A 25614-nucleotide genomic window follows, 5' to 3' on the forward strand; every position below is an offset into this window, starting at 1 on the left:
CGATTGCATTTCTTCCTTTTTCCCCGCCCCCATTTGCCCATGGCCTTGTTTTGAATACCGTATTTTCCGCACTAAAAGATGCACCTAAAAGCCTTCCAATTTCTTAAAAACTCACAGCGCGCCTTAAAACCCGATGCGACTTGTGCAGGGTCATTACGGTAATATTTCGACCCCACAAGAAAGTTCAACGTTAACGAGTCAGCGTTATAACTTGCTGTTGGTTAAGTGTCGCTGCTTTATTAAATACGTTTTACTGACGTCTGATCGTTCTGTTGTTGTTCTCTTGAGCATAGCTCCATCTAGTGGATGCATTGTAGATTGCGTCTTATAATGCGGTGCACCCAATGTATGAAAAAAATAACAAAGTAGTCCATTCATTGAAGGTGCGTCTCATAATCCAGTTCATTTTTTAGTTTGGAAAATATGGTACATTCCAAAGCAGTGACCAATACACGAGCGCTGAGTCACACGTCCTAAGTACAAGGTGAAGTTTTTCCTTGCTTCGCCGGTCACAACGGGCCAAACGTGCAAGATGAATGTCATCAGAAGCGATTTCTCGGAAAGCGACGCTCACCAAACTCGGAACATCGCGTTCTTTTCGTGATGGGAGGAGGAAAGCCACAACCATACGCGGGTAGCGTTTGGCGAGCGGCCGCGAGTATTTTTGAGGTCTGGCGCCGCTTTTTGAGGACCTTCACAGTCAAGCTACATTCCCACACCGAGGGCAGCAGTTCAATGGTAAACCTTGGTTTGGTTTGCACCACTTCATGTGCTTTCCAGAGAATTGCACACGCGGTTCTTGCCTTAAAATGGAACATTCAAGTTGCAACCGGGATTCTAGTTGATCCCCAGATTTTACCTGCCAGAAGATTTGGGTTGTCATGCATCTCATTTCTGCATTTAACCCTTTCGGGTACAGCGGTTACTACAGCTTATCATGTGATCCCATATATACAAATATAAATTATAATATCCAATTGACAGTAAAAATGCATCATTATTTTGTACTTTAGTTCTTAAATTTCTGTTTATATTTTGTAATTTTAATTAGTTCTTCAGGTTTTACCATTTTATTTTATTTTTTAGTAAATCATGTGACCAGAAGGAGGGTGTTCAAAACGACCCCCGGTACACGTGCACATCATGTGGGCCCAATAAAACCTAAGCAGGCAGAAAGTGGTGGAGCAAAGAAACTAGCAAAAAAAAAAACCCACAAAAAAAACCCTAAACTAATTAAAAAAAAAAAAAACACCGCCTCTACTCGACTTTCTTGTTCTACTCAAACAGATCATCCGACATCATAAGCCATCATCACAGATTAGCCTACAGGATGTCTAATCCTGGCTGTTAGCACATCTGGGGCAGATTATGCGACGCTTGGTCATTCATGACAGGACCAACATGGCGTCGCAGTCCACGACGGCTCAAGCGGCAAACGCGTCGGTGTACGGCACCGCCGTTTCAACCATGCGCACACCCACATTGTGACTAAAATCTGAAGGCAGAGAAAAGCTGCGCCGTCGGGCGTGAGGGTTAACGCAAGGGAAGACTGGTGACAACTTTAAGCCGCCAAAGATCCGGGAATGGAGGTGGTTCTTGATTTGAAGGCAGCGAGTGCAAGCACGCGTATGCCCGAGTGAGAAAAGCAATGGGGGTGATATCGTATGAGCTTTTGTGTGTTTTTTTTTTTTTACCATGCACAAACCCCAAATCAATCAAGACTGACCAATGGTATACAGTGTTTACAATGAAGCAGAATTATTTTTGAAGCCCTCCGACATGCTCATGCTATCAGTGACCTCAGAGACTTGCTTTGTCCGGTCAATTGCAAGGGTTACTCACACTTCCGGTGGTGCCCAGGGACAGATGGTTCATCTGCTGGGTGAGGGGACCCATCATGCTGGCAGGCTGCATGGACATAGTGTGGTCCATGGCTGGCGTGATCACTGCACCCTAGATCGATATACAAAGCCAAGCACAAAATGTTCAGCCCAACTACTTATACGCATTAAATTCGTTCTTCAACATTGGCCAGTTTACTACATGCCAAAAAAAGTGTTTGGGGGCTTTTGTAGGAGGTTGCTCTGGGTTTCCAGTTATCGTTTTTTTTTTTTTTTGTTCCTTATAAAGACAACGAGATACAGCGATCCCTCGCTATATTGTGCTTCACTACATCGCTGTCCCCCCCAAAGTACTATATTCAGAAAAAAATGCAGAATGACTCAGAGGTTTTGTACATGACTGTATGCATGATTGGTTCCGACATGGACCAATAACAGTACCAGTGGATTTATCCCATCAGCTGATTGGCTAGATGCCACACCCAACACCTCCCCTTGCGTCTCATCAGGTGCTTGACTCTGATCAGTGTCTCGTCACGTGGTTGCCTCTCTGATCAATGTCTTATCACATGGTTGACTCTGATCAGTGTCTTGTCAGCTGTGTACTCTCTGATCAGTGTCTCTTCGTGCAGTCGTGTTTGTTACGTGCATGTAGCATGTTAATCGTTTCGTTGTTCGGGTTTCGATCTTTCAATGGAAAAGTAAGCGTTTTAACTTTGAGACCCCAGAGACTCAGAAATGGAGTCTGAAGAACTCGTTCTGGCTCCCCGCATGGCTGTATTCTAAGCCCACAGTTGTTTTGCCCATTTACGGATTAACAGCATCGAGGTCGCAGCGGAGTCACAAAGGATGTTGTTCATGCAAAGGGGATAGAAATGTGAGAAACTGAAAGGAATTATAAAGCAGAGGAACAAGATGGTGTTAGGAAAAGAGATAAGCAATGCAGTGAAGATAAGAAATGGAGGGGAGGGAAAAAAGGTGCGGGGGACTAAGGCAGGTGTCATCCAGTATAACGTTGATACTGCCAGGGATTAAAAAAAAAAGACAAGTCATTAATTACCAATAGAACACAAAGATTGGCACTGTTTTCGCAATCAATACACTCAGCCATCTTCTCTCCATCAAAAGGGTCAGGATGTGCTGCTGGTGCATAAATAATACTAGCTGCTGTGGCTCATTGATTGCTAAGAAGCTTTTTTTTTTTTTTCCCCCGTCCTCAGTTCTATTCCCCTTGGTGCAATGCTCGGCAGGTTTTCCCTAATGGCTGGATGCGAATGCCGGAAGCTTTTACAGTGCCAAGGAGCACAAGGGAAAAGCGTTGCGCTTCCTTTCCCTGTCAACGAGAGCACCACTTCCCAAATGCTGATGCTCATACATAAACCCTTCAAGGTATTTTTGACAGCTCAGCTTGGGTCTCCCTTCTCTTTGTGTTTGTGTGTGATTTAAAAAAAAATGTCAGCAGACAAAGCCTGTCACAATTGTATATTTTCATGGTGCAAAAAAAATAAATAAACTTGTTTCGATTTGCACACCAATGATTACAGTGTGAGTGGCCGGATATCAAGACGCACAAGAAAGTAGAGTGAGAGAAAATAGAGAGAGAGAGAGAGAAGTTATGGAAGAGCAGCAGGGAAGGTGTGAGAGGAAGAGGAAGGCAGAGGCGAGAGAGGACGGAAAGGAAGTAGCACCTGTAACCGATTCAGCCGCTGACAATGCCTTCATAATGGGAAAAGGGGAGAGCAAACGGAAGGGCTTAATTCACAGACGTGTCGGGGAGAGTTAAGCCGATTTGTGATTTCGATTTTCCGTGTTTGTGAGAACGAGTGTCTGAGCGAGAGAGAAAGAGAGGGCGAGACGGGCGGGGGTGTTAGCTTGCGCGCGCGAATGTGCGTGTGCATGCGTGCGTGTGGTTTTATGTCCCTCAGCCAACAGACTATAAAAGAAAATTAAAGACACACCACAATCGGAAACAATGGACAGTAAATAAGAAACGTTACAACCAGCAGTCTATTATTATTTTTTTTTTAATGGCCGCCAATTACTAGCGAAAAGCGACTTCAATGACTGATGGATCGCTGATCAGTATCAGACGGTTTGCGCACTCGGTCACCGCACGCTCGATAGAGCGTATAAATGTCACAAACACAGCAGGTGTTTAGCCTGACTGATTCAATTATGACACGGGTGTCAAACTCAAGGCTCAGGGGGCCAGATCTGGCCCGCCACGTCATTTTATGTGGCCCGCATATGAAATATGTCAACTTCCATCATCTTTTCTAAAATGTCGACCAAAATTTAAAATTCTCAAAGGTAAATAAATAAGAGATATATTCCAAACATTTTTCTTGTTACTAAACCACTCATGATAGTAACCTGCATAGTTAAATCAACAATTATTCTTGACCGAACTAAATGTGGCCTGCGCCAAAAGCCGAAGCCCTTGTCATTTAAGAGCAACTAAAACTGATTGGGCGAAATGGAATGTCCAACCCTCAGTATCTGACAAACACGATTAAAGGATATCTAAGAGAAAAAAAAAAATTTACTGGCATGGGACCTTTAAATCTGTCAACAATCTGAACTGGAGTTCAACGAAATGTATACTACCAGTGCTATAAAAGCGACGTATGCAAAACATTCCAAAAGTTTACGCGGTGTAAGATATAAATAGAAATACAACTGTATAAAATGTGGCCGAGAGGGAAATATCTCCTGTTCTCCATTGGTACCTGATCCTATTTGATCTAAAATGCTGGAGGTAAGCATTCCGACATCTCCGATAATTTTGATCTTTCTGCTCCTTTGCCGCAGGTGAACACATCCAACACGACGCCTTGGGCGTATCTACTCTATCATCGCTTCAAATGTTCACTGGCATCGTGCTTGCCTGGTGATCATTTCCTCACCCCCCCCGCCACTCCCCCATCCTCCGAGTTCAACCGCCTGAAGACACAAGAGAATCTCACGCTGGACGCGAGTATTCAGACAGTAATAAGATCAAAAACTGACCCGCAGGGAGGATTTGATTTGCAAATACTTTGCAAGAATTTGCTTCCCCGAAAGGTTCGTATTCACCGAACAAACTTGCACCCGCCGCATTATGATACAATTAGCGAGAGCGCTTCATCGCTGACCACAGTGCAGGTGTGAGCATTTTGTATTGGTGTACATGATCTGCGCACGTGTGTGAGTACATCCACATCCTGTGTGTTTTATTCATGCTGTGTAAAAAAAAAAAAAAAACCACACACACACACTCATAACCACCTTTTGTCTGCTGACTGCGGACAGAGAATCCACCCTGAGGCACATTTCTATTCATGTAAGTCCCAAAAAAGGAGCCAGCGTGTGGGGGGGCTTTTCACTCTAATCCGCAGCATGAATCCCCCTCGGAGCAAATATAGCACTATGGCTGTTCTGCGACTACCGACGTAGTAGGAGACACACTGAACTTATTTCCAAATACCTGGACTGAGTGAGTCGAGAAAAACATCAAATAGTTCACAAGTGCTCAGTAAGTGGCCTGCAGCATACCGTAAATCGAATTCCAAAATGTCCGTTGGAAAATATGGTCAATAAATAACGCCTGGCCTGTTATGACATTTCTCAAACCTCAGTCTATATTTCCTCTTCATCAGGATATTACTGTGCTTTTTTTTTGGGTGGAAAAAATATGAAAAAATAAATACGGTAAAATAATCCGCGACCCTAGTGAGCATCAAGCGGTTCGTTAGATGAATGAATGAATGAAAAATATGTCCGAAAAGACAATCTGGTCAATCATGACATTACGTAAGACCTTCCCTTATTTGATTGAGCTTAATTAAAAAACAAAAAGAAAAAACAAATGTATTTAACTAGCCCTAACAAAGTTTTCCATTACTTATTTTATCAGATTAAAAAATATATATATATAAAATTTTAAAAAAGGGGCTCAGTTTGAACTGTTTTGACAAATAAAAGTAAGTAAATAAATAAAAAAATATGAATCTGTACACAATGAACAATTATTTCGAAATGCGGGTTTAATCATATTTTATAAAATATCTCTTTGCTATTCTTTATAAACGATGAGCAACTTCCCGAGTGTTCGGCTTGTCTCTTGACTTTTGGGCGTCAAAATAGCACCGGTGTTGGCAAAGCGGAACCGAACCACGTCGGAAAATGGCAAAAATCCCAGAAGAATTGATCAACACAATTGAATAATGACCGCGAATAAGACGCGGTGGAGGATGGGTTCGCTTCGTCGACGCAACACGCCGACGAAGGATTTAGCTCGTCCGCCGAGGATGTTTGACGCTCGTCTAAGTATTTTACCCTCAACAGATGAAATGAAAACGAAGGATGCGATGGATCCATCACCACCCGTCGATTCATTTGTTCGTCCGTCACGGGCAATATCTCTGACGAACGACGTGGGGTTGAATTTCAATTCCGCGTTTTCGCTCTTGCTCAAAATTGTCAATTGGAATGTAATCGACTTGCTGGGCTACGAGTCCAATTACGGTGACATATGACAGTTGTAAGCAATCGCTTGGCTGCGATAGTTTGCGTTGGAATACATTCCATTAATCTAAGCAAAGTACTCGAGGTAATGAGGTAATTATCAGAGCCCTCTTACTGAGGAGAACATTCGATTTGGATGGACGCATAGCGGCGTGTGTTTGTCAGGATCAAGGTGCTCGCTGAAGCATGTAACACTATTTGTCACATCTTTGCGGGAGGTCTTTTTACTCCCCAGCCACTTCGCTCCAGCACATCTGCAGGGCATCCCGAGGTGTTCCCTGGCCAGAGAGGAGACATACTGTCGTCTCTCCAGCACAGCTTTGTTAGCAAAAAAAACAAACAAACAAACCCCAAAACACGTCTGGAAGCCATTAAAGTTGCACAACGACAAACAAAATTGATTTTATGCGGTTTTCAGAACAGGAAGGAAAAATGAAGCGGACCGGTTTTTACCACGCAGTTATGATGTAAGATGTTTGGATTGCAGCGGGGTAATAGCTACACTCGCAATAGCGATGACGATGACAACGAAGCAGAGTGAAAGACGGCAGAGGTAGGCAGAGAGTGATCGGGGGAGGAGGAGAAAGGTCAACTGTCTCAAATTCGGCCTCAGTAGTCAAATCCATGAGACTGACAACGTTCCTCCCTCTATATCCGCAGTGCGTTTTTAATGTCAAGCACCGATTCCAACACCCCCTTCGCCACTCTGCTGTCTGATTAAGGCAGATAGTTACGGTCCAATTCTAAGAGGGCCCCCCAGCAAGCGTCTAACTGGCACCGAGAACTGGCTGAGGCGCAACAGAGAAGAATTCAATATTTCACCTACGGCATGTAAGGGCCGATGCACTCCAGCAAATACACATTCTTAGCACAAACGCTTTTAGTGAAGGGGAGGAGGTTAAAAAAAAAGTGGGGGTGGGAGGGTCTGGCTAAGTCATGGGGAAAGACAGCAATGCTGCGCTTGGTTGGCGCTACGGCTACGCTTTGCTCTTTGGAAGCGTGAGAATTTGAGTGTGTGTGACTGCTTATCTATCTGTATGTAAGAGAGATTTTGCTGTACTTTCATGGATCAAAGCAACAACAAAAAAAAAGATCAGTAGTCGTGCAAAACAAAGAATCCGAAAAAAAAATGATATTTTGTGGTGTTACTTTGTGACAAAAGAAAAAAAAAAACAATACAACTCCAGGAGCAGCTAATAAGCAAGGTTATTAATGAATTACCTTTCCTTCCTCAGTTATGTATTTATTCATAATGATTAAAGGAAAACATTGGAAATTTGAAATAGCCGAATAGGAAGCGCATTGAAGGGTTTTGAATATTGCAGCTGAGGAGAATACCGGTTTGCACGTCTGCCACAAGTAAGAAGGAAATTCTTTGAGGAGGCCCGTGAGTCCTTGAATGTTTGGCTAATTTGCTGTGATTCAATGAGATGCTGGCAAGCTGCCTGCGTGTGTAAGGGGGGCCTTTCACGGTTCAGGGGGGCTGGGAGCAAGCATACTGTAAGCCCGGGCCATAAAGCGAGACAGCTTGGTAGCTATCATGCACTGATGGTTTGTGATAGCCGGAGTTGGAGCCGAGCAGCCGCTTTGGTGTCGGCTAAATCAGCGAAACACAATGGGGGAGTGGCCACGGGGACAGATACGGACACATGGCTGGCACAAAACTGTGAAGATGCACCGATGCAACGTGCCAACAATTTCAAGAGGTCTCGTGACATGTTGTTGGAAGATGGACAACAAGACAGTCAAACAGGCTGGATGGGGATAATTGGCATGCTAGGAGTCACGCAAACGGTATGGCAGCAACACGACAATAAAAACAACGACGTCATCGATAGAGGCTTTTTTTTTTTAATTATCCGTTGCTAATTTCAAAGAAATCACATTGCATTGCAATTGCATTTGGAGAGACACATACAGACGATTTGCAAACAAGCTTGTTCAAGTAGAAGGAAGTATTAGCTAACAGTGATTCTCAACTGGTGGGTCGGGTTGCAAGACCTATTTTATGTAGTAAAAAAAATGCATTTGTGTTCTGATTTTTTTTTTTTCAGAACAGCACTGAGACGTGCCGGTTTGGTGCGTAAACCCAAGGATATCGGATAGGCTTCAGGAATTGTTATAGTCACGAGCGACGATGTAAACAAAGACGGTGCAGTTCCACCCCTGTCTTGATGTTACGTCAAACTCATTTGAAAAAGCGTTTTAAAATGTTGCACACATATTTTTTAGAGGCTACTTTTAAACACAAAAAACAATGTTATTCTTCTTAACATCTTGAGTGAGTCTTCATGAGTCGCTACTTTCGCAACAATAGGAAGATACCGGTCGCAGGGTGACGACAGTTGAGGACCACTGACCGAGAATTTACTTGGGTTGTGTGGAATGTTTGACATCTTTTTGAGTCTCTAGTGGGACACACAAGATTTATTGAAAGAATTAAGATTACATTAAGATTTCATTGAATTCAATATGATTAAAATGTACAATGTCTGAAACTAGCAGATACATCAACTGCAACTATTATTTTAGTTATCGATTAATCGGTCGATTATTTTGTCGGGTAATCGACAAATTGGATTTTTAAAAAAAGTTTTAGTTTCCAACCTTTTCATAAAAACCAGGACATTCATTCAAATTTACAGTGCTGAAAATGCACCAACATTCATTAAATAGTCTTAAGTGACTGGTTTGGTCTGTCACATGTCAGAAAAATGTTGATCATTTTAAATCGCGCATGGTCTTTAAATGCGTACTCATCGCGATATATCAATTGATATAAAACATTTCCGAAATTCAAAAACACAGTTCGCTTGCTAACTGAATCATGTCGCTGAAACAGGGTCTACCACGTCCTCATAAAAATGCTAACATGCTAATTTTTCTGTTTGCATGTACATTATTCATACATTCATTCATCTTCCGAGCCGCTTGATCCTCACTAGGGTCTCGGGGGGTGCTGGAGCCTATCCCAGCTGTCTTCGGGCAGTAGGCGGGGGACACCCTGAATCGGTTGCCAGCCAATCGCAGGGCACACAGAAACGAACCACCATTCGCACTCACACTCACACCTAGGGACAATTTAGAGTGTTCAATCAGCCTGCCACGCATGTTTTTGGAATGTGGGAGGAAACCGGAGCACCCGGAGAAAACCCACGCAGGCCCGGGGGGAACATGCAAACTCCACACAGGGAGGCCGGAGCTGGAATCGAACCCGGTACCTCTGCACTGTGAAGCCGACGTGCTAACCACTGGACTACCGGGCCGCGCGTGTACATTATTTCCTTGCAAAAAAATTTTAATTTCTAATAGCATCACATCTTAAGACAATGAACATCAGGTTCAGATATTTGGGTGTGAAATAGGGATGCCTCAAGTGCACCTTAAAGTGATTTTGACCCACCTAAGGTTTGTCCTTGATTTGGGTCACGTAAGTGGTAACACATTGTTCGAAAAACAAGCCCTTTTTGCAACAATAGCTTTCCGCTGACCACAATAATTGCCCCAAAAAGTGGAGTATGATGCGAAACACCGAGACGCAGCGGAGGCAGAGTGAGTTCAGACAAAGAAGTCAGGAGTTCATGCGCATCGAAGGCAGGGCGTGAGTGGATTGGAGGGCAGCGGCTGCTGAGAGTGTGTTGGCCTGTTTGGTGACCCGCTGCGCCCAGATTACATGTTCTCTGTCCCACAGCGGGAATGGCAGTGAGAAGGATCGGTCTGAGTGGTAAATGACCACAGCGGGCAGCATCACGTGACTGCTTGAAAGCACTCACGGAGTTAGTGCCGGACCCGACGGTCCATTTTCTCTCACTCTTTGCTAACATTAAATTCTATCGACACATTTCATCAATGGCGCCATCGTCCATTTTTTTTTTTTTTATGGCACCCGTCTACAAAAATACCAAAAGAGTGTGATTGAAAGCTCAACAAATGCGTTGTCCAATTTGCCTTCAGAGATGTTGACTGCAAACCATCCTGCACCACGGCCTTGAGAAAAGACCGCAGTGAATATGAGCCGCGTGACAGTTCGTGTTCGCGCTGCTAAAAGTTTATTGCGGCAGTGGGCGCCCCCTGAAGTGTGATTGTTTGCATCTGTACTTAAAAACCGAGGAACTCCAAAGAGGGGTGACTCAGGTAGAAGTTGAGTATCGGCCAGCCCCTCAGAGGACCGTTTCCTTGGATACTGCTCCACGTTGCGCTGTAGCAGCCTTTAACTAAGGCATCTATTATGGTAATCATTTGCTGTGACGGAGTTAAGAGGATATTAAGGAATCAAACGTGCCGCTATTACTGATTTCCCACTCCCATTCAATGAATGAACTGAAAGAAGAGAGAGAACAAAGTGCACTCGATGTGCTTTAGGGGGCACAAAAAGCCCCGAGCTAAGCCTCTGGCAGAAGGATTTAAAACATTTTATGGAGCTAAACAAGAACAGTTATGCCGCTAGGATCAATTAAATTGCTCAACCCAAAAAGCCTTGATCACTGATGTCTTATTATCTTCACCGTGACCAAGACTATTCGAGGACATGTTTTCTGTGTTAGAGAACAAAACCCAAAAGCTGATCCGCCAAAATTTACAAAACCATCACAAAAAACTGGAAATCGATCCAGCCTTTTCATGGGGGCATGTTGAATGAAAATGAATGGTTGAAGACTTACTGTAGGTTGCATAACGTATTGTTGATGAGGCATCCATGATGTACTCTGGACCTGGAGGAAAAATATATCAGGGTTTAGAACACAGGTGTCAAAGTTAAGGCACGGGGGCCAGATCCGGCCCGCCACCTCATTTTATGTGTCCCGCAAAAGCAAATCAACTTCCATGACCCTTGCTTAAATCTGTACCAAAATCTCAAATTGTCATATGCAATATTTGACGGTGACGTTTTGCAATAACTTTGTGACCCGGTTTACACTCACTTGAACAATAACTGACCAAATACTTGACTGATTTAAAAAATAGCGAGCCATCTTTGTGTGTGTGTGTGTGTGTGTGTGTACAATTAATAATATGACGTAATGATTCAACATTTATTCGGGTTCACTGTCGTAACGGCCCTCCGATGGAAGACGCAACTTCAACAAAAATGAGTTTGACACCCCTGGTTTACAATGACACAATGCCATTACATACGTCGTTTCCTTTTTGACTTTCCGCATAAACTGACATCCACAAATCCTCTGGGGAGTGGAATTTAAACGTGGATGAAATGGCTTAAATTCACCAAGTTTAAGCGACTCGCAAAAACTACCAGAGGTCTTGAAAAAATGGACCTCATTATTATGAACGGTACAACTTGCTCAAAGACTCCATTAATTAGAGCCTTTCTCTCTTATAATTAAGTCACGGAACACATCGTCTCAGAGGTGGAGAGCAGTCGGCAAGGGTGAGGATGGAAAACAGGATTTTCTTCTTTTGTGGCCAAAGAGTCAAATGAATACCAAGCAACACAAACATGCACTGTCCCCAATATTATATACGGGCTCTGACAGTTAGGAAGAATAGAAGAGCAAAGCAATTTTTTTCCCGACGCGCTGGAGAGAATTAGACAGCTTGGAGCAGACAAACACACAGACTGGCCACTGATCCTGCTAAAATGATTTGATTCAACCAAGACAAACAAAGAATAATCTGCTCTAAGAGCAATAAATCCTCTGAGTCAAACCAAACCCGTGATTTGGACGCGCATCTAAACAAGCATGATGCTCAACAAAATTAAGCCAAATCTATTTGTTTAGACAGGCAGTGTTTGCTCTCCCCGGCTTCGCCTAAGATGGACTGAGTTCATTCCGCAATGAAAATGTTGGCATATTTAGGATGATAATGTCACAAAAAAACAGAGATACATAGACAGGAAAATGGTACAACAGTAACCAAAATATTTCGACGCTGACTTGCAGCTACAGTGAGTGCGACATTAACCCTTTCATGCACCCTGTAACTTGAAAACACGATACAATGTCCACTGTAGTAACTGCTGTCACTGAAAGAGTTAAAAAAGAAACATGGGGAAAAAAAAGGATTCCCCATTTGAATCATATTTTTTGGTACTCTAAATTTTCAGTCAATCAGTGTTTGTCAAAATGTGACTGACTGACAACCAGTCCAGGGTGTACATCGCTTTTTGCCCAAAGTCAGTCTTGATAGACCAAGTGGATGGATAGAAGAAATATCAGATCTTGCGCTTGCACGCAATCTCCCGTTTATAAAGCCGCCTTCCGGGAATGCACGCCACTTACAGTAAGTACAACCAAAAGCAAAATATGAATGAAAATGTTTATCAATTAATCTGTTTGTGTAATAGCCCCTTACAAGGACTGTGGCAGTAAGTCGGAAACCCAAGTCGGAAAACAACATTTTGTGTCAGAAATTGAGGCGCTTCAGGGTGAGGAGGAGATTATACAGTATTGTTTGCTGTTCAAAGGATTGATGGAGAAAACTAAAATTACAATGCCGGTGGCAACATGTCGCTGATACAGTGCTTGGATTTACAGGGAAGGAAAGATAAACTCTTGTATCACATGGATGTGATACAGTGTGTCACAGATGGGGGGCACGCAGCACATTTGTAGGGAAACAATCTAAACAAACAATGTGAATGCTAACTCACCACCTAGCTGGACAGCTAGCTAGAAAGTTGGCTAGCTAGCTAGTAAGAAAGTTAGTTCGATAGCTAGCCAGAGATACAATAGATAGCTAGCTAGATGGATAGCTCTATAGCTAGCTCTATAGCTAGCTAGCTAGCTAGATAGATAGATAGATAGATAGCTAGATAGCTAGATAGCTAGATAGATAGATAGATAGAGAGGTCTACGGACATTTGAAAATGATCACGACAAAGCCAAGAAACATTCATTTTGTCTGGTGCATGTGGCAGCTCGAAATGACTTTGTCTTTTCTTTCCGTCTCGTTTCTCAGAAGATGAAGGACTCACCTTCCCGCCGTGACTGGCTGAAGGGCAGAATTACTGGCTAGGTGGCGGAGCTGCTGCAAGGATTAATATTCCTCAAAAGCCCGGCCATTGTTTTTGATAAATCAATTTGGGAAGCCTTCCAATGGCAGATTACAGACGCGCCCTGGCCCACTTTTATCCTCTCCCCTCCTTCCCACCCTTCCACGCGCAGACCCTTGACGGGTTTTAATCAAGTGAGCCGCAAAGTCGGGCGCCGCAACCTTCAGCAACACAATCTCGGCCGACTTCTACCACTTGAGCCGACGCCATTGCCGCCGACACCACTACCGGCCCACCTTTCCTTTGTTTCCATCTGTCGCTCCCGGTCTTCCACCTATCCTTCATCCTCCTCTCTGTGGGAGTGTTCTTGTCTGTCTGTGCATACCAAGCATAACTAATGTTAAGCGATAGCGTCTTGAGTAAGGAGGACAAAGTAGCGACGACGCTTGATGTTTAGATTTTGCTAACGCCGCTGCGTGAAATGCGGGCTGACAGAAAACCGTTAACACGCCTGACATCTTACACAGGGCAATTTTCACAATCCTGATCTGTTCTGTTTCGTTACCGCCACGCAACACAGCTATGAAGAATATGGTAGCAATTTTAACTGCGCTACAAAATGAATACTCCCTTCACTGTATCAACTGAAGTGAGGTCACAAAACTAGATGGGAGGAGAGTTTGTTTGTCCACGGTACTTGATTTTCATCCTTTTTTTTGGTTGTTTCCCTTCAGATGCCTGTTGTGCTTTCCGCCTATGAAACAGATGTCATCGTGCACAGCTGGGGCAGGCAAGGAAATGATCAGAGAACGCATGCTGTTTTGCAACCTGTCCCCCCCATTCCATTTCTTTCTCCGTAGACAAATAACAGCCCCCCCACCGTCAATTTCATATGCAGCCATTTCTCACGATGCCGCGTATTACGGCCCACCTGATATGTGGAAACGGGTGAAGCAGCGATGAAGGGCGTGATGGAGGTCTGTGCGATCATGCGGTTGGTGGCGATGCTGTAAGGCGAAGAGTAGAACCTGTGAATCGTCAAAGAGGGATGTTAAGAACAGTGCACAGCAGAGAGATAAAACTTACTTGTTGTTATAGAACTGCAACAAACACTAGCATTAGTCTAAGAAAACTGGATTTTTTTTCACATCAAATGGCGCATTGTCATTGTATAAAGATGATTTTATTTTGTCACCCCCCCACAACTAAGGCCTACAGAGCATCAAGCTGTGACTGCCTAGATTAAGGAGCCAGCTGGTGTGCCGAGCATGGAGAAAAATCTGCGCATTTAAAGGAAGCAAGGTTTGAGTTTGGGCAAAGGGAAGTGGTCTGAAATGCTACTTTAGCACATTCCCCAAAGTCTGAGGTTTTGCGATTCTAGTCCAACACTCGCCCGTCACATGACCTGAAGACAAAATCTGAAAACAATATAGAAAATTGCTGTTTTCATTTTTTTTTTAATGAGTGCGTGTGATAGGGAGCATGGAACGAGTTTCTGGGCAAAGTTTCTCCGGGACCCACAAAGGGAGACGCCTATTTAAACGCATTCTCCTTTTGTGCACAGCTGCCACTCTTTACCTGATCCTTACAAAGAAAAACTGATATTACAAGTTGGTATTGATTACCTTAATCAAACAAGGAGTTGGAGGGACTACATTAATCTTTATGTATGGCGGCCGTATTGATTTGGTCCCCATTTGGCAAAAGGTGAGTGTATTAAAAGATGCCAAGGTCAGACTCTTACCCGTTCTGCACTGCAGCAGGATCATATGTTAATGCCATGCCAGTCTGGAAGAGAACAAAAAGAAACACAAAAGGATGAGGTACAAATTACAGGATCAGAAATAGATGACAACAAGGCCCATTGGACGAGAAACGGGGGAACCGAATGATTTCATCATGATGGTCAATTACACTTTTGTCTTTCACACCATGATTGGGATCATTTCTATTCTGGAATGCGAACGATGCGTTTGCCCAAAAAACAAGGAGATCACGGAGCGCCACAGCAATTCATTGGTCCATTGCACAAGCAACAAAGACGCTTATGCGGGCATCAAAGGAACTTATCGGCGACTGATACAGTCGGCAATCATTCGCCGCAAGCGTGGCTGCAGATTCGGGAACTGTTGAACCCAAATCTTTTCCAGACGTGACCAAGTGGGACCAACGTGGGAAATTAGTGCTTATTCGCCTTTTCAATCTCTACTCCCCCCCGAAAAAAAAACAACTTTGCTGAGATCACTTAGTGTGCCCCAAAATGCATTTTTGACGCATTTTTGCCAAAGGCATTTTTGTCGCGGGCCACATTTTGGTTACCGTTTCCCTTGGGGGGGCCGTTATCACTGAAACCATATAAAGAAGTCAAGAGTAACTGTTGATTCAACTCTTGTTTAAGTTACGATTATGAACAAGAAAATGCTTAGAATGGCTCCCTTATACATTTATAACATGAGAATTAGTATTTCTGGTAGATATTTTAGAAAGTATGATGGAAGTTGACATGTTTGATCTGATTTTGCGGGCCACATAAAATGAAGTGGCAGGCCGGATCTGGCCCCCGGGCCTTGTGTTTGACACCAGTGCGCAACAGAATCATATATGCTATTATTTTCATCCATATATATATACTAGCTGATGAGCCTGCAGAAGGCTGGTAAGGTGGTGGTTCGCCGCCCTCCGGGCGGGTCATCAGTTAGTTCCTGCAGAAGGCTGGTAAGGTGGGCCTTCGGCCCACAAAAGTGTTGTTGCTTGGTTCAACTTTTTGTTCATCTTCATTGCTTATCGCGAAAATAAAGAGATGTTTAGCTCCACTAAATAACTAATAATTTTATTGCAATGCTTGTGGGTAGACAACATTTTTTCGCTAAGATGCCCGCGCGATCGTAATGAGCCACTGCCTGAGCGGCGCAATGGCGGCGCGGTGAAGTAGGTACGTTTTGAAAAGGGACAGACGGAAGGACAGACCGCGTGCGGGACGACGCGCAATATATATATATATATATATATATATATGTATATATATATATATATATACACTGTATATATTATACATGTACACACACACACACACACACACACACACACACACACACACACACACACACACACACACACACACACACACACACACACACAAAGAGCGTATATAACTTGTGAAAGCCAAATGGAAGATTCAGATGTCAATTTGTCGAAGTAATGAAGGATGATATTTCATCACGTACAATTCATTTTTTATGAATGAAATGATCAAATGCCCTTGAGGGAGGTAACAAAAAAACGAGTGAATCACCAGTGAATGTGGATGATTGTTTAAATGAAAGCCGATCGAGAAATCTGCGCGATGCGTTCCGTCATCTGCATTCCTGAAGGTTCTCGCTCCCAGAGGAGAGCTAATCCGATTTCTTTTTAACCAGAGGTTACTGAGGACGGCAGATTTCATCAACATAAACACACGCGCGCACGCACAATCACACACACCGAGCTTCCCTCCGCTTCTCTTTTCTGTTAACATCAACTGGGATTGTCTCCCTTTTCGCCTTTTCTCCCTCTTCATCCTTCAAGCCCCTCCATACAAAATCTCTTGGCCTTGTTACTCCAGAGAATCACCTGCACAGAGCTGAGGGAACGATGGCTGAGAGAAACCAGTGAGGGCTGGGGGTGAGGATTGGCGAACCAAGACCAATTCCACAAGTGAGGGGATCTTGAGTGAACGATAAAAACCCCTTTCGAACACAGAGGCGTGTGTGTCTCGCAACGTCGCAGGATCAAATTCACCCCCCCACCCCCCAATGACGTTGAGCTCGCTTTGAACACCCAATTCATGATCCAGCCGCCCCTTTGTTACGGCGCATATCTTTCAGCTTCTTGTGCGTTCGCATGCTCACTAATAGCGGTGGGAGACATGAGCAGCTGTCTGGCGCCCACCAAGCCTCCCCCCTAAGTGCTGCCCTTGGTTTGATGTGCTGATGAATTCCACAGCAAAGCATCTCCTGACCAGGGACTCAGCATGGCCAATGAGGGATTACTGATGCAGTCAGCTTCTGGCTTCTGCCGCCGCTGCTGCTGCAACGAGGATAAAGGGAAGAACCATGACAGGCTGCGTATGCTGCTGGTTGACCCCCAAAACTTTCAAACACAGTGAAAAGCTGCGGCGGCCCGGCTTCAAAGACAGTACTGAACTGCGAGAACATACTGTAATTCCGAGTGGTTTGAGTACTAACGACTCTGAATTCTTGTCCCTGGGGTTTGTACGATTATAAAGCACCTGTCAAGTCACAAGCAGTAGTGGGATCGGGGTGAAATTTCAGCACAGCATCAAAGGATGGTGTTTTACTTGTTCTTTTTCTTCAATTTTTTTTAATGGCTTTGATGCAACATTGCCAAAAGATGGATCACATGCAACCAAGGGAGTTTAAAAAATATATTTAAATATACATTGGTTGTGTAAAGATTTTGTGTGTGTAATTGCACATCCACTAGACTAGGGGGCAGTGACGCTCTCATTTATTATTATTTTGTAATTCAGGTAGACTAAATAACATTTTAAACTTATTCTATTTTGTAAGTCAGTCTATTTTTTTCCCTTTTCTTTACTGGTAGTAAGGAAGAGGTGTACTTATAACAATTTGAGACAAAAAGAAAGAATTGGTGGTGCACAACAGAAAATAATTGAGAAGCACTACCGGAAAGGGAATAAATGTTTCATAACAGCAACAGCGTAAACCTGAAATGGACAGCTTCCCTTTCGACTAATTCTGATTTTCTTTGATTTGTTTGAGAATTCAAACAAATCAAAAGTTGCCCAGCATCTGTTCATGGCTAACCTTTGACCTTTGTTCCACTGTGTACTGTTTGGCATACAGACGTTGGGCATTGGTAGCACGGAGACGAGTTTGAAAATCACTTCTGTGAGGAGACTGAATGTCATTATTAGCTTATAACAATAGCATATTTTGTGTCATGGCCCCCCCAAAAAATGCTGGATCCTTTGAGAAGACAAGATTTTCTGTTCCGTCATTCCTACAGTGAAGGCAAACAGAGAATTAGACCTGAAATACAGCCTCTATTCCAGACTTTAGCCCTTGAGAAGCAGACACAGATTGTTCCGGAGCCTCAAGCAGGAATGACTAACAACTGGATTTTTTAAAAAAAAGTGCTTGAGTTGAAAAAGCACTTTCAAAGTTTGAATAAATTTGAATGTCGAAGTTAGAGACTTGTGAATGCTGTCAGCTCAAAATTTATGTTGAGAGCACATAACTCGATTGTCCTAGGTTAAAAATAGTACTCGTCTGTTTGTGCGGTATTTGAAGTCGTTTGCCAACCTAAACAATACCATTTATCGGATCAAAATGTGTTGATCCGTGGTGACGAAAAGAGAAAATCAATCAATCGAGCTGCATCTTTGTGGCATCAGCATCAAACCGTCACGGGTGTAACCACGGTCGGGTACACGTTAGCATTACGGCTTTAAATGAACCCTTTGAGGGACAGCGGTTACTCCGGTGGACAGCTGATCCTGTTATCAGGTTTATAAGGTGCATGAAAGGGTTAAGCGTGCATCGGTTGAGCTGTGTGCCATCGCCAATTGATCATGTAAGAAGCCGATTTCAGCTCACGGAAAGGGCGGAAAATGATAGCAGGGTTTAAAAAAAAATTTTTTTTTGGTCCCATTTTGCCGTTGCTGGGTGTCTGATTGCACTGCCTGATTGTACATGCATGGCCAAGTCCACACTTTTTTTTTTTTTTTCGGTGGACAACAGGGCTGACCCAGGCAATGTATGGGGCTGCAAAGGTGCCGAGAGGGTTGGGGTGGAGCAATGTGATTTAGGTTCAACACGCTTCACTGCTTTGGTGGTTAGGGGGCTGCTGAACATGTGATGGACAGACACACGCGCACACACCTTTTTTTTTTTTTTTTTTTTTTTGGAAGGAGAAATTTCATCTCCCCAAGTCCCAACATTGCTGTTTCATCACAACTGTCGAACACACTTGAACGTGCGTGTACGTGTCAAAGGAGAAATCTGTGTTGCTACGGTTTGTTGACGGCATCTGCTCGCGTGACACTCACCTCGCCTTCCCTGTGCCACGGCCTCCCGTTCTGAGGGTACTTGCTCTGACTCTGGCGCTTCTTTTGGCCACCGTCGGCAAATTTACACAGCAGCGGCTCCGTGGGAGCTGCGGAAGCAGAAAGGGAGGACAAAGCCGCGTTACACAGGGCGACATGCCGTTGACCCCGCTGTGGCCCTTTGAACTGCACTCCAAATCTCTTCCTTCGCTCCGTCCCACATCCCTCCCCCCCCCCACACCCGCTCCCTGGCCTTCTATAAGAGCTCTCAGGCAAAATTCCCAGATGGCTGATGTTGGCAGAGGCCCACCCGAGCCCATCCCGAGCTGGCGGCACATGAAAGAGCATTGGAGGGTATTGTTGAAATAATAATCACAGTAATCGCTCTTGTAAATACCTCCGAGATGGTTCTGTGGGACCGATCTGTCAGCCGAAGCTTATTTCTACAAGGCGTTCCTGTTTGCTATCATCCCTTTGTGTTTTTACTTTGACAGCCACGGTCTCTTTTATTGGAAATGGTATGCCTTTTCCCCCCTCCCACTATGAAGCCATCGCAACCGTTATTCGACCGGGCTGTGTCATTAATGTGTAATGAGCATGTATGATTTAAAAAATGCATTAAAAAATCATGTTTCCACCTTACATGGCATTAAATATATTGTACAGTGAAACTCCTCTACAACGAAATCAAGTTTGCAGCAAGAAATTTTTCACAACAGGGGGGTTTTCACTGTAGCAAATATGATCTCAGATGTAAACACACAAGCACGCAAGCGTATATGTACACGGAAACGCAAGTGTACTCTTTATTTTTATTCCAATAGTGCAAAAGTATTAGCATACACTTATTTGACACATCATATAGTCAGCGTAGAAAGAAGAAAATGGGAAAGAAATTGCGAAATTTACGATCAGGATTCACTTTCACATTCATCAATTTCTTGGATAATGTTTTTTATTTTGTTTCCTCAGTCTTGCATCTTGATCACCCTCTCTTCCAGCATCAGAGCTCTTCTTGTCTTAGCTGCTTGACATCCAAAGGTCCGTTTTGTAGCCATTTTAGCAATGCAACGTTCTTGCTGAGTTTGAATCTAACAATAACAAATACTTCCTGGACTACTGCACATGTGTAAACCAGTGTGGTGGTGGCTGTTGCCATTTCCGAATGAAGCAGTAGAGGTCACTGTTGGATTAGACTTCGTTGAAGTGAATCTCGTCACGAGGCAAGAGCAAAGAAAAATATTTCATATCAAGCAACAGGGGGTTTTGTCGTTGTATGGGGGGCAGGAAAGCGGGAATGGTGTTAATGCATGAATATTTTTTCACACTAGGGGGTATTTTCGCCCATGTAGGTTTCGTTGTAGAGGAGTTGTACAGCAATTAGAGCCGGTCATGAATCACGCTTCATCACAATTGCTCATCACCATGTTTGCAGGTCCGCTAACTAAAAGGGCTGCCACATGTGTCAGTAAAGATGAAATAAACACCGTAGCGAGGCCAACGTGCTGGCGTATGACCATTTCAAAAGGTTAAAGTGTGAATATTTCTTTGTTAAGGCTGACTAGCACAACCGTAAAGAGGATAAGGGTCACCAAGATGCAGACATTGCTCATTGGTGGTATCGAAAGAGAAGCTTCTCAATCGTCAGCGAGCTTTATCCAAACAGTGCTGCGGTGCACCTGTTGGCCTACGAGGGACCTGACATCTCCTCCTGTCATCGCGTTCGCATTACGAGCCCGGCGACTCGTGACGACGCGGGCAGTTGACAAGGCGGCTGCGCCAGAGATGACGCCAACGAAAAGAACTGCTGACGCTGTAATCTCCACTCACAGAGATGTTAAAAGGCGTTGAAAGTGAGAAAGTATCACATTTCAGGAGGAAGGAAAAAAAAGACAAGAAATAAAAACCCGATGCTGTGTAAATTGAGGAGAATAAATCACCAATAAAAGTGATGAGAGCGCATGACAGGGGACTTGTGCATCTTAATGAAATGATTTGGGCATTAATGAGCGAACATGATTTGTGGATTATTTTATTTTGTCTGATGTCACTTCAGTTAGAGCAGCCGCGCTGAGAGACGGACGGGATTGAAGTGTTTCGTTGGTCGGCTTAATACTTCTGAGATCCAGATATCAAGTGTCGAGCCGGGCGGCTTTGTATGCAGAGTTTGCATGTCGTTACCCGCCACAATTTCAAAAAATAAGTAACAAATAGATGACATCCGTTTTGGTTTAATGAAGACTCGAAATTGTTGATAGGTGTGAATGGTTGTTCGTCTCTAACTGGCCAGCTTTGTGGCAAGACAGTGTCTGGCCCAAAGTCAACTGGGATCGAGTTCGGCTGTGAATAAGCAATTTTTTTTGGTGGTGGAGGGAGGAGGGTTACCCTGATCAAGTTTGCATTTCCTCAGCGGGGTGTGTGGAAAGGACGCCGATTGCTGCATCAGCTTCATGGTGTGACATGAGAGAGAGAGAGAGAGCGCATGCAACTCGCCGCATTATTCAACAAATCGCAGCAATGCTACATGCTACGATGCTGAGCAAGCAACATGAACATCGATTCTCTGTCGACCTATCAACAGACGGCGGGAGCTTGCGCCTCCGCTTCCCGAGTGATTCATGCCATCCGTTTTCAACCGGCGCACCGATGGGAATAGCGATGTATGGCTATGGCAATGATTCGTTGAAATTACTCATTTATTGCCTGTTGTGAGAGAACATAATGCTCATAATTTCCACTCGGGGGTCAGGGGGGTGGTGGGCAAAGTTACAGCCGGGTTCAGATAATTTGCGATATTTTACAATGACAAATATGTAAGCAAACATGGCATGACGAATTACAGAAGTGTTTATGAAGGAAAACTTTTCAGGCTAGGCAGAAGGACATTAATGGTAAAGGAGACACGAGGGTGCGGGGGGGTGGGGGGGGGTTGTTCCCATCATTCCTGGTACTGAGGGATATAATTAGTGAGTACATTCGTAAAACCTGACAAGGAGAAAGTCGATTTTCCCCCTGTGGCAACATCCGTGGTTCATAGCAATTCGAAGCTAAAGACCAGTCAGGAATGGTTAATTTGACAAATACATGTCTACTGACTTCTTGATCATAAATTCTGACATTTTAAATGTTGCCCCCCAGTCATTCTCACCATCATCAAAAACATTTCAACAGCACTGACTCCGCAAGGGGAGATCTTGCAGGACAAATAAATGCATTCTACATGAGCGAAGAAGATCGACAGGTGGATAGATTGATTGCCATATGCCGTAAGAGTTTGAGCATCACTTTTTGAATTTTCAAAGGCATGAGAACATAACTTCTATGAGGCACCGAATTAAAAAAAAAGAAATCAGCAGCAAAAGGAAACTTAATTTCGAGGTGTCTATGGGTTCTCGTTGCTTCGAGTCAGGCATCTCTGAGAAGCCATTCGGACGTCTTGATCCGTTTTTATTGCAAGGACGTGTTGGGAGAGCACAAGGATAATGAAGAAAGAAGAAGACATCGTTTTATTGGAATTCAGATGTTCTCTGACGCTGCTCGAGGGGATCTCTAATTGGATCAACAACTGTCTGATTCCCATCAGCCGGCTTGACCTGTCTGCCCACGTTGGGAAGGCAGTATTTGTGGGAAAGACATGGCAAGGAGAAGGTGGAGGGGGGGTGGGGGGGGGGGGGAGGGAGACGCAGTCGGAGAGAGAAAGACAATAGGAGAAGATAGTAGAAGCAACACATTTGTGGAAATAGCTTCTGATGAAGTGGTCCGTGCACGGATGGCATTTGAAATAAAAACTAACGTGGCAACAACCACTAAGATAGGCAATAAACTGGAAAACAATACACTCGCTAAGTGTCGAATGTGCTCCTATTAGTTACTATAGCCCTTAGAAAATCAATGTACGAAACCACTCGGACAGTCAACGGGATTCATTCCAAAGAAAAACCTCACAACCAAATTAGAAAAATAGCTTGAAATAGCAGATGCAGCATTTCCTCCCCAGGCGGAGTCAAGGGAGCACAATCGTTTGCGCCCCGAAGCCAGATTAATAAACCGCACATGCCAACCACGCCAACGACACCGTTTGAATGGCAAATTACTGTGCAGACAGCATTGTTCCGCACGAGAGAGAGAGAGAAAAAGAGAAAATGTACGGCTATTGAGAATTCTGTTTATTTTGGCATCTGCTGTGAGGGCAATATTTCTCTCCGTTTCAAAAAAACAAACAAAACAAAAACTTTCGAGTTTAGTCCTTTCAAGAATGAGAAGAGCTCTTAACAGCATGCCGTGTCGAGGAAATCTGAAAAAAAAAAGAATTCAAACACTGCCACCTATCCGTCGCCATGTAACGATGCCATTTACAGCCCTCAAGGCGCGTCTCCGACGGATCGCAGTCAAGACTGCTCGCAAGGGCCAAACTGTCCTCGCATCCTTCAGCATGCAAATTCAAAGAGCCCGCAAGAGGTTTTGCTGACGAGGAAGAAGACACGCGTGACTCGGTGCCGAGGTCCGATTAAAAAAAGCGTTGGCGCTTGGAGGAAAATGTGCCTGAAGGTACAACAAAAAAGGAGCAGTGGGAGTTATTGAGAAAAAAAAATCTGAGCAGGCCGCTATGACAAGCGATCCGCCTCACACTCGGGCGAGATCTTGGTTCGAATCTCATCGAGGGCTGCGCCCGCTTTTAAATGAATAAACGCTAGCTTGATTGAGGACTCTAAATTGTCCATCTTGTACATGTGAGTGTAAGTACGAATGCTTGTTTGCTTGCTATGTGCCCTCCTGGCTGACGGTCAAACGATCAAATGCTACTCCGCTCCTCACCCAGAGTCAGCCGGGTTCGGCTCCAGCTCCCCATAATGAGGACAAGGCTATGGGGTAGACGGGAGCGGCATAACGAGTCGGGTCCTCCGCTCTGCGATTGATCTGCCATTACTTCACATTTCCCATAGAGGGCCCCCCCTACGGCACACCGGCCACTATAAGCCCGAAATGATATTATGGATTACAGGAAGGCGAGAGCCGTGAACGTGGGTGGCAGAGGCCTGATCGATGAGCCGTTGCAACACTTGAAGAGTGATGTGATGTGGGTTAGCGCTGACATGCTAATCCATCTCCTGCAGTCTCCCACAATTGCATCCATCTATCTATCTATCTATCTATCTATCTATCTATCTATCTATCTATCTATCTATCTATCTATCTATCTATCTATCTATCTATCTATCTATCTATCTATCTATCTATCTATCTATCTATCTATCTATCTATCTATCTATCTATCTATCTATCTATCTATCTATCTATCTATCTATCTATCTATCTATCTATCTATCTATCTATCTATCTATCTATCTATCTATCTATCTATCTATCTATCTATCTATCTATCCATCTATCTATCTATCTATCTATCTATCTATCTATCTATCTATCTATCTATCTATCTATCTATCTATCTATCTATCCTCAACTTGATTTTAACTCATCCAGAGGTATGTGAATATCCGCGACCCTCTAAAGCAGGGGTGTCCAAACTTTTTGCCAAGGGGGCCTGATTTTATGTGGTAAAATGTCGGGGGGGCCGACCTTGGCTGACATTCTTTACATTGAACTACAATATTGTTCAACAAATTTTAAGTAAGCCAGTCTGTTTCACATTTCCATTTTTATTTTAATTTCAACAATCTTAAGAATTTCTTTTGGTTCATTTGAAACAGGTATATCACATGCAACTGCTTATTCACTTGACTTTTTCTTAAACAGAAGTCCCCCAAGTGCAAATTGATTGATTTGAAACAAAAAATGTATCACCATGACTTTTCAATAGTCACAAAACCTTTGACTCGAACAACAGGGAAATGAACAAGCAATACACATATCCACAACTGCAAGGATCATTTGAAATATGACATATCAGTCAATATAAACACGGAGTGATGTCTTGTTAACTCGTGAGTGATGCCCTCTAGTGTCTAAATGCTATTACTCATTTAGTGAATGCTATTACTCATTTAGCCACTAGGGGGAAGCAGTACTCTATGAAACATCACTCACCAGTCTACGAGACCTCAGTCAATGCAACACGTGTTCCATTGCGCCCAACCTGCGGGCCAGACGGCACTGATTTTATGACAGGGGCCGAGGGCCGGATGAAATTCGACCGCGGGCCAGATTTGGCCCGCGGGCCGGACTCTGGACATGCCTGCTCTAAAGTCTGACGAACAAATTTACATTTAAAGCGGAACGAGCCA

The 25614-nt window shown here is 43.9% G+C and overlaps 1 protein-coding gene across 2 annotated transcripts in view; it reads right to left on the reverse strand.

The window, feature by feature from the left end:
- Positions 1-25614, reverse strand: part of rbms3 (RNA binding motif, single stranded interacting protein) — a 171741-nt gene that overhangs the window by 11261 nt on the left and 134866 nt on the right. For both annotated transcript variants that reach the window (XM_052072594.1, XM_052072592.1), the window contains exons 7-11: positions 19373-19479; positions 15047-15090; positions 14234-14330; positions 11009-11059; positions 1843-1953 (exon numbers count right to left, since the gene is read on the reverse strand). In XM_052072594.1, the coding sequence (XP_051928554.1) occupies positions 1843-1953; positions 11009-11059; positions 14234-14330; positions 15047-15090; positions 19373-19479 (410 nt within the window). The remainder of the gene's footprint in view (positions 1-1842; positions 1954-11008; positions 11060-14233; positions 14331-15046; positions 15091-19372; positions 19480-25614) is intronic.

Source organism: Hippocampus zosterae, chromosome 7 (assembly GCF_025434085.1).
Source record: "Hippocampus zosterae strain Florida chromosome 7, ASM2543408v3, whole genome shotgun sequence".
In the NCBI taxonomy this organism is placed as follows: domain Eukaryota; kingdom Metazoa; phylum Chordata; class Actinopteri; order Syngnathiformes; family Syngnathidae; genus Hippocampus; species Hippocampus zosterae.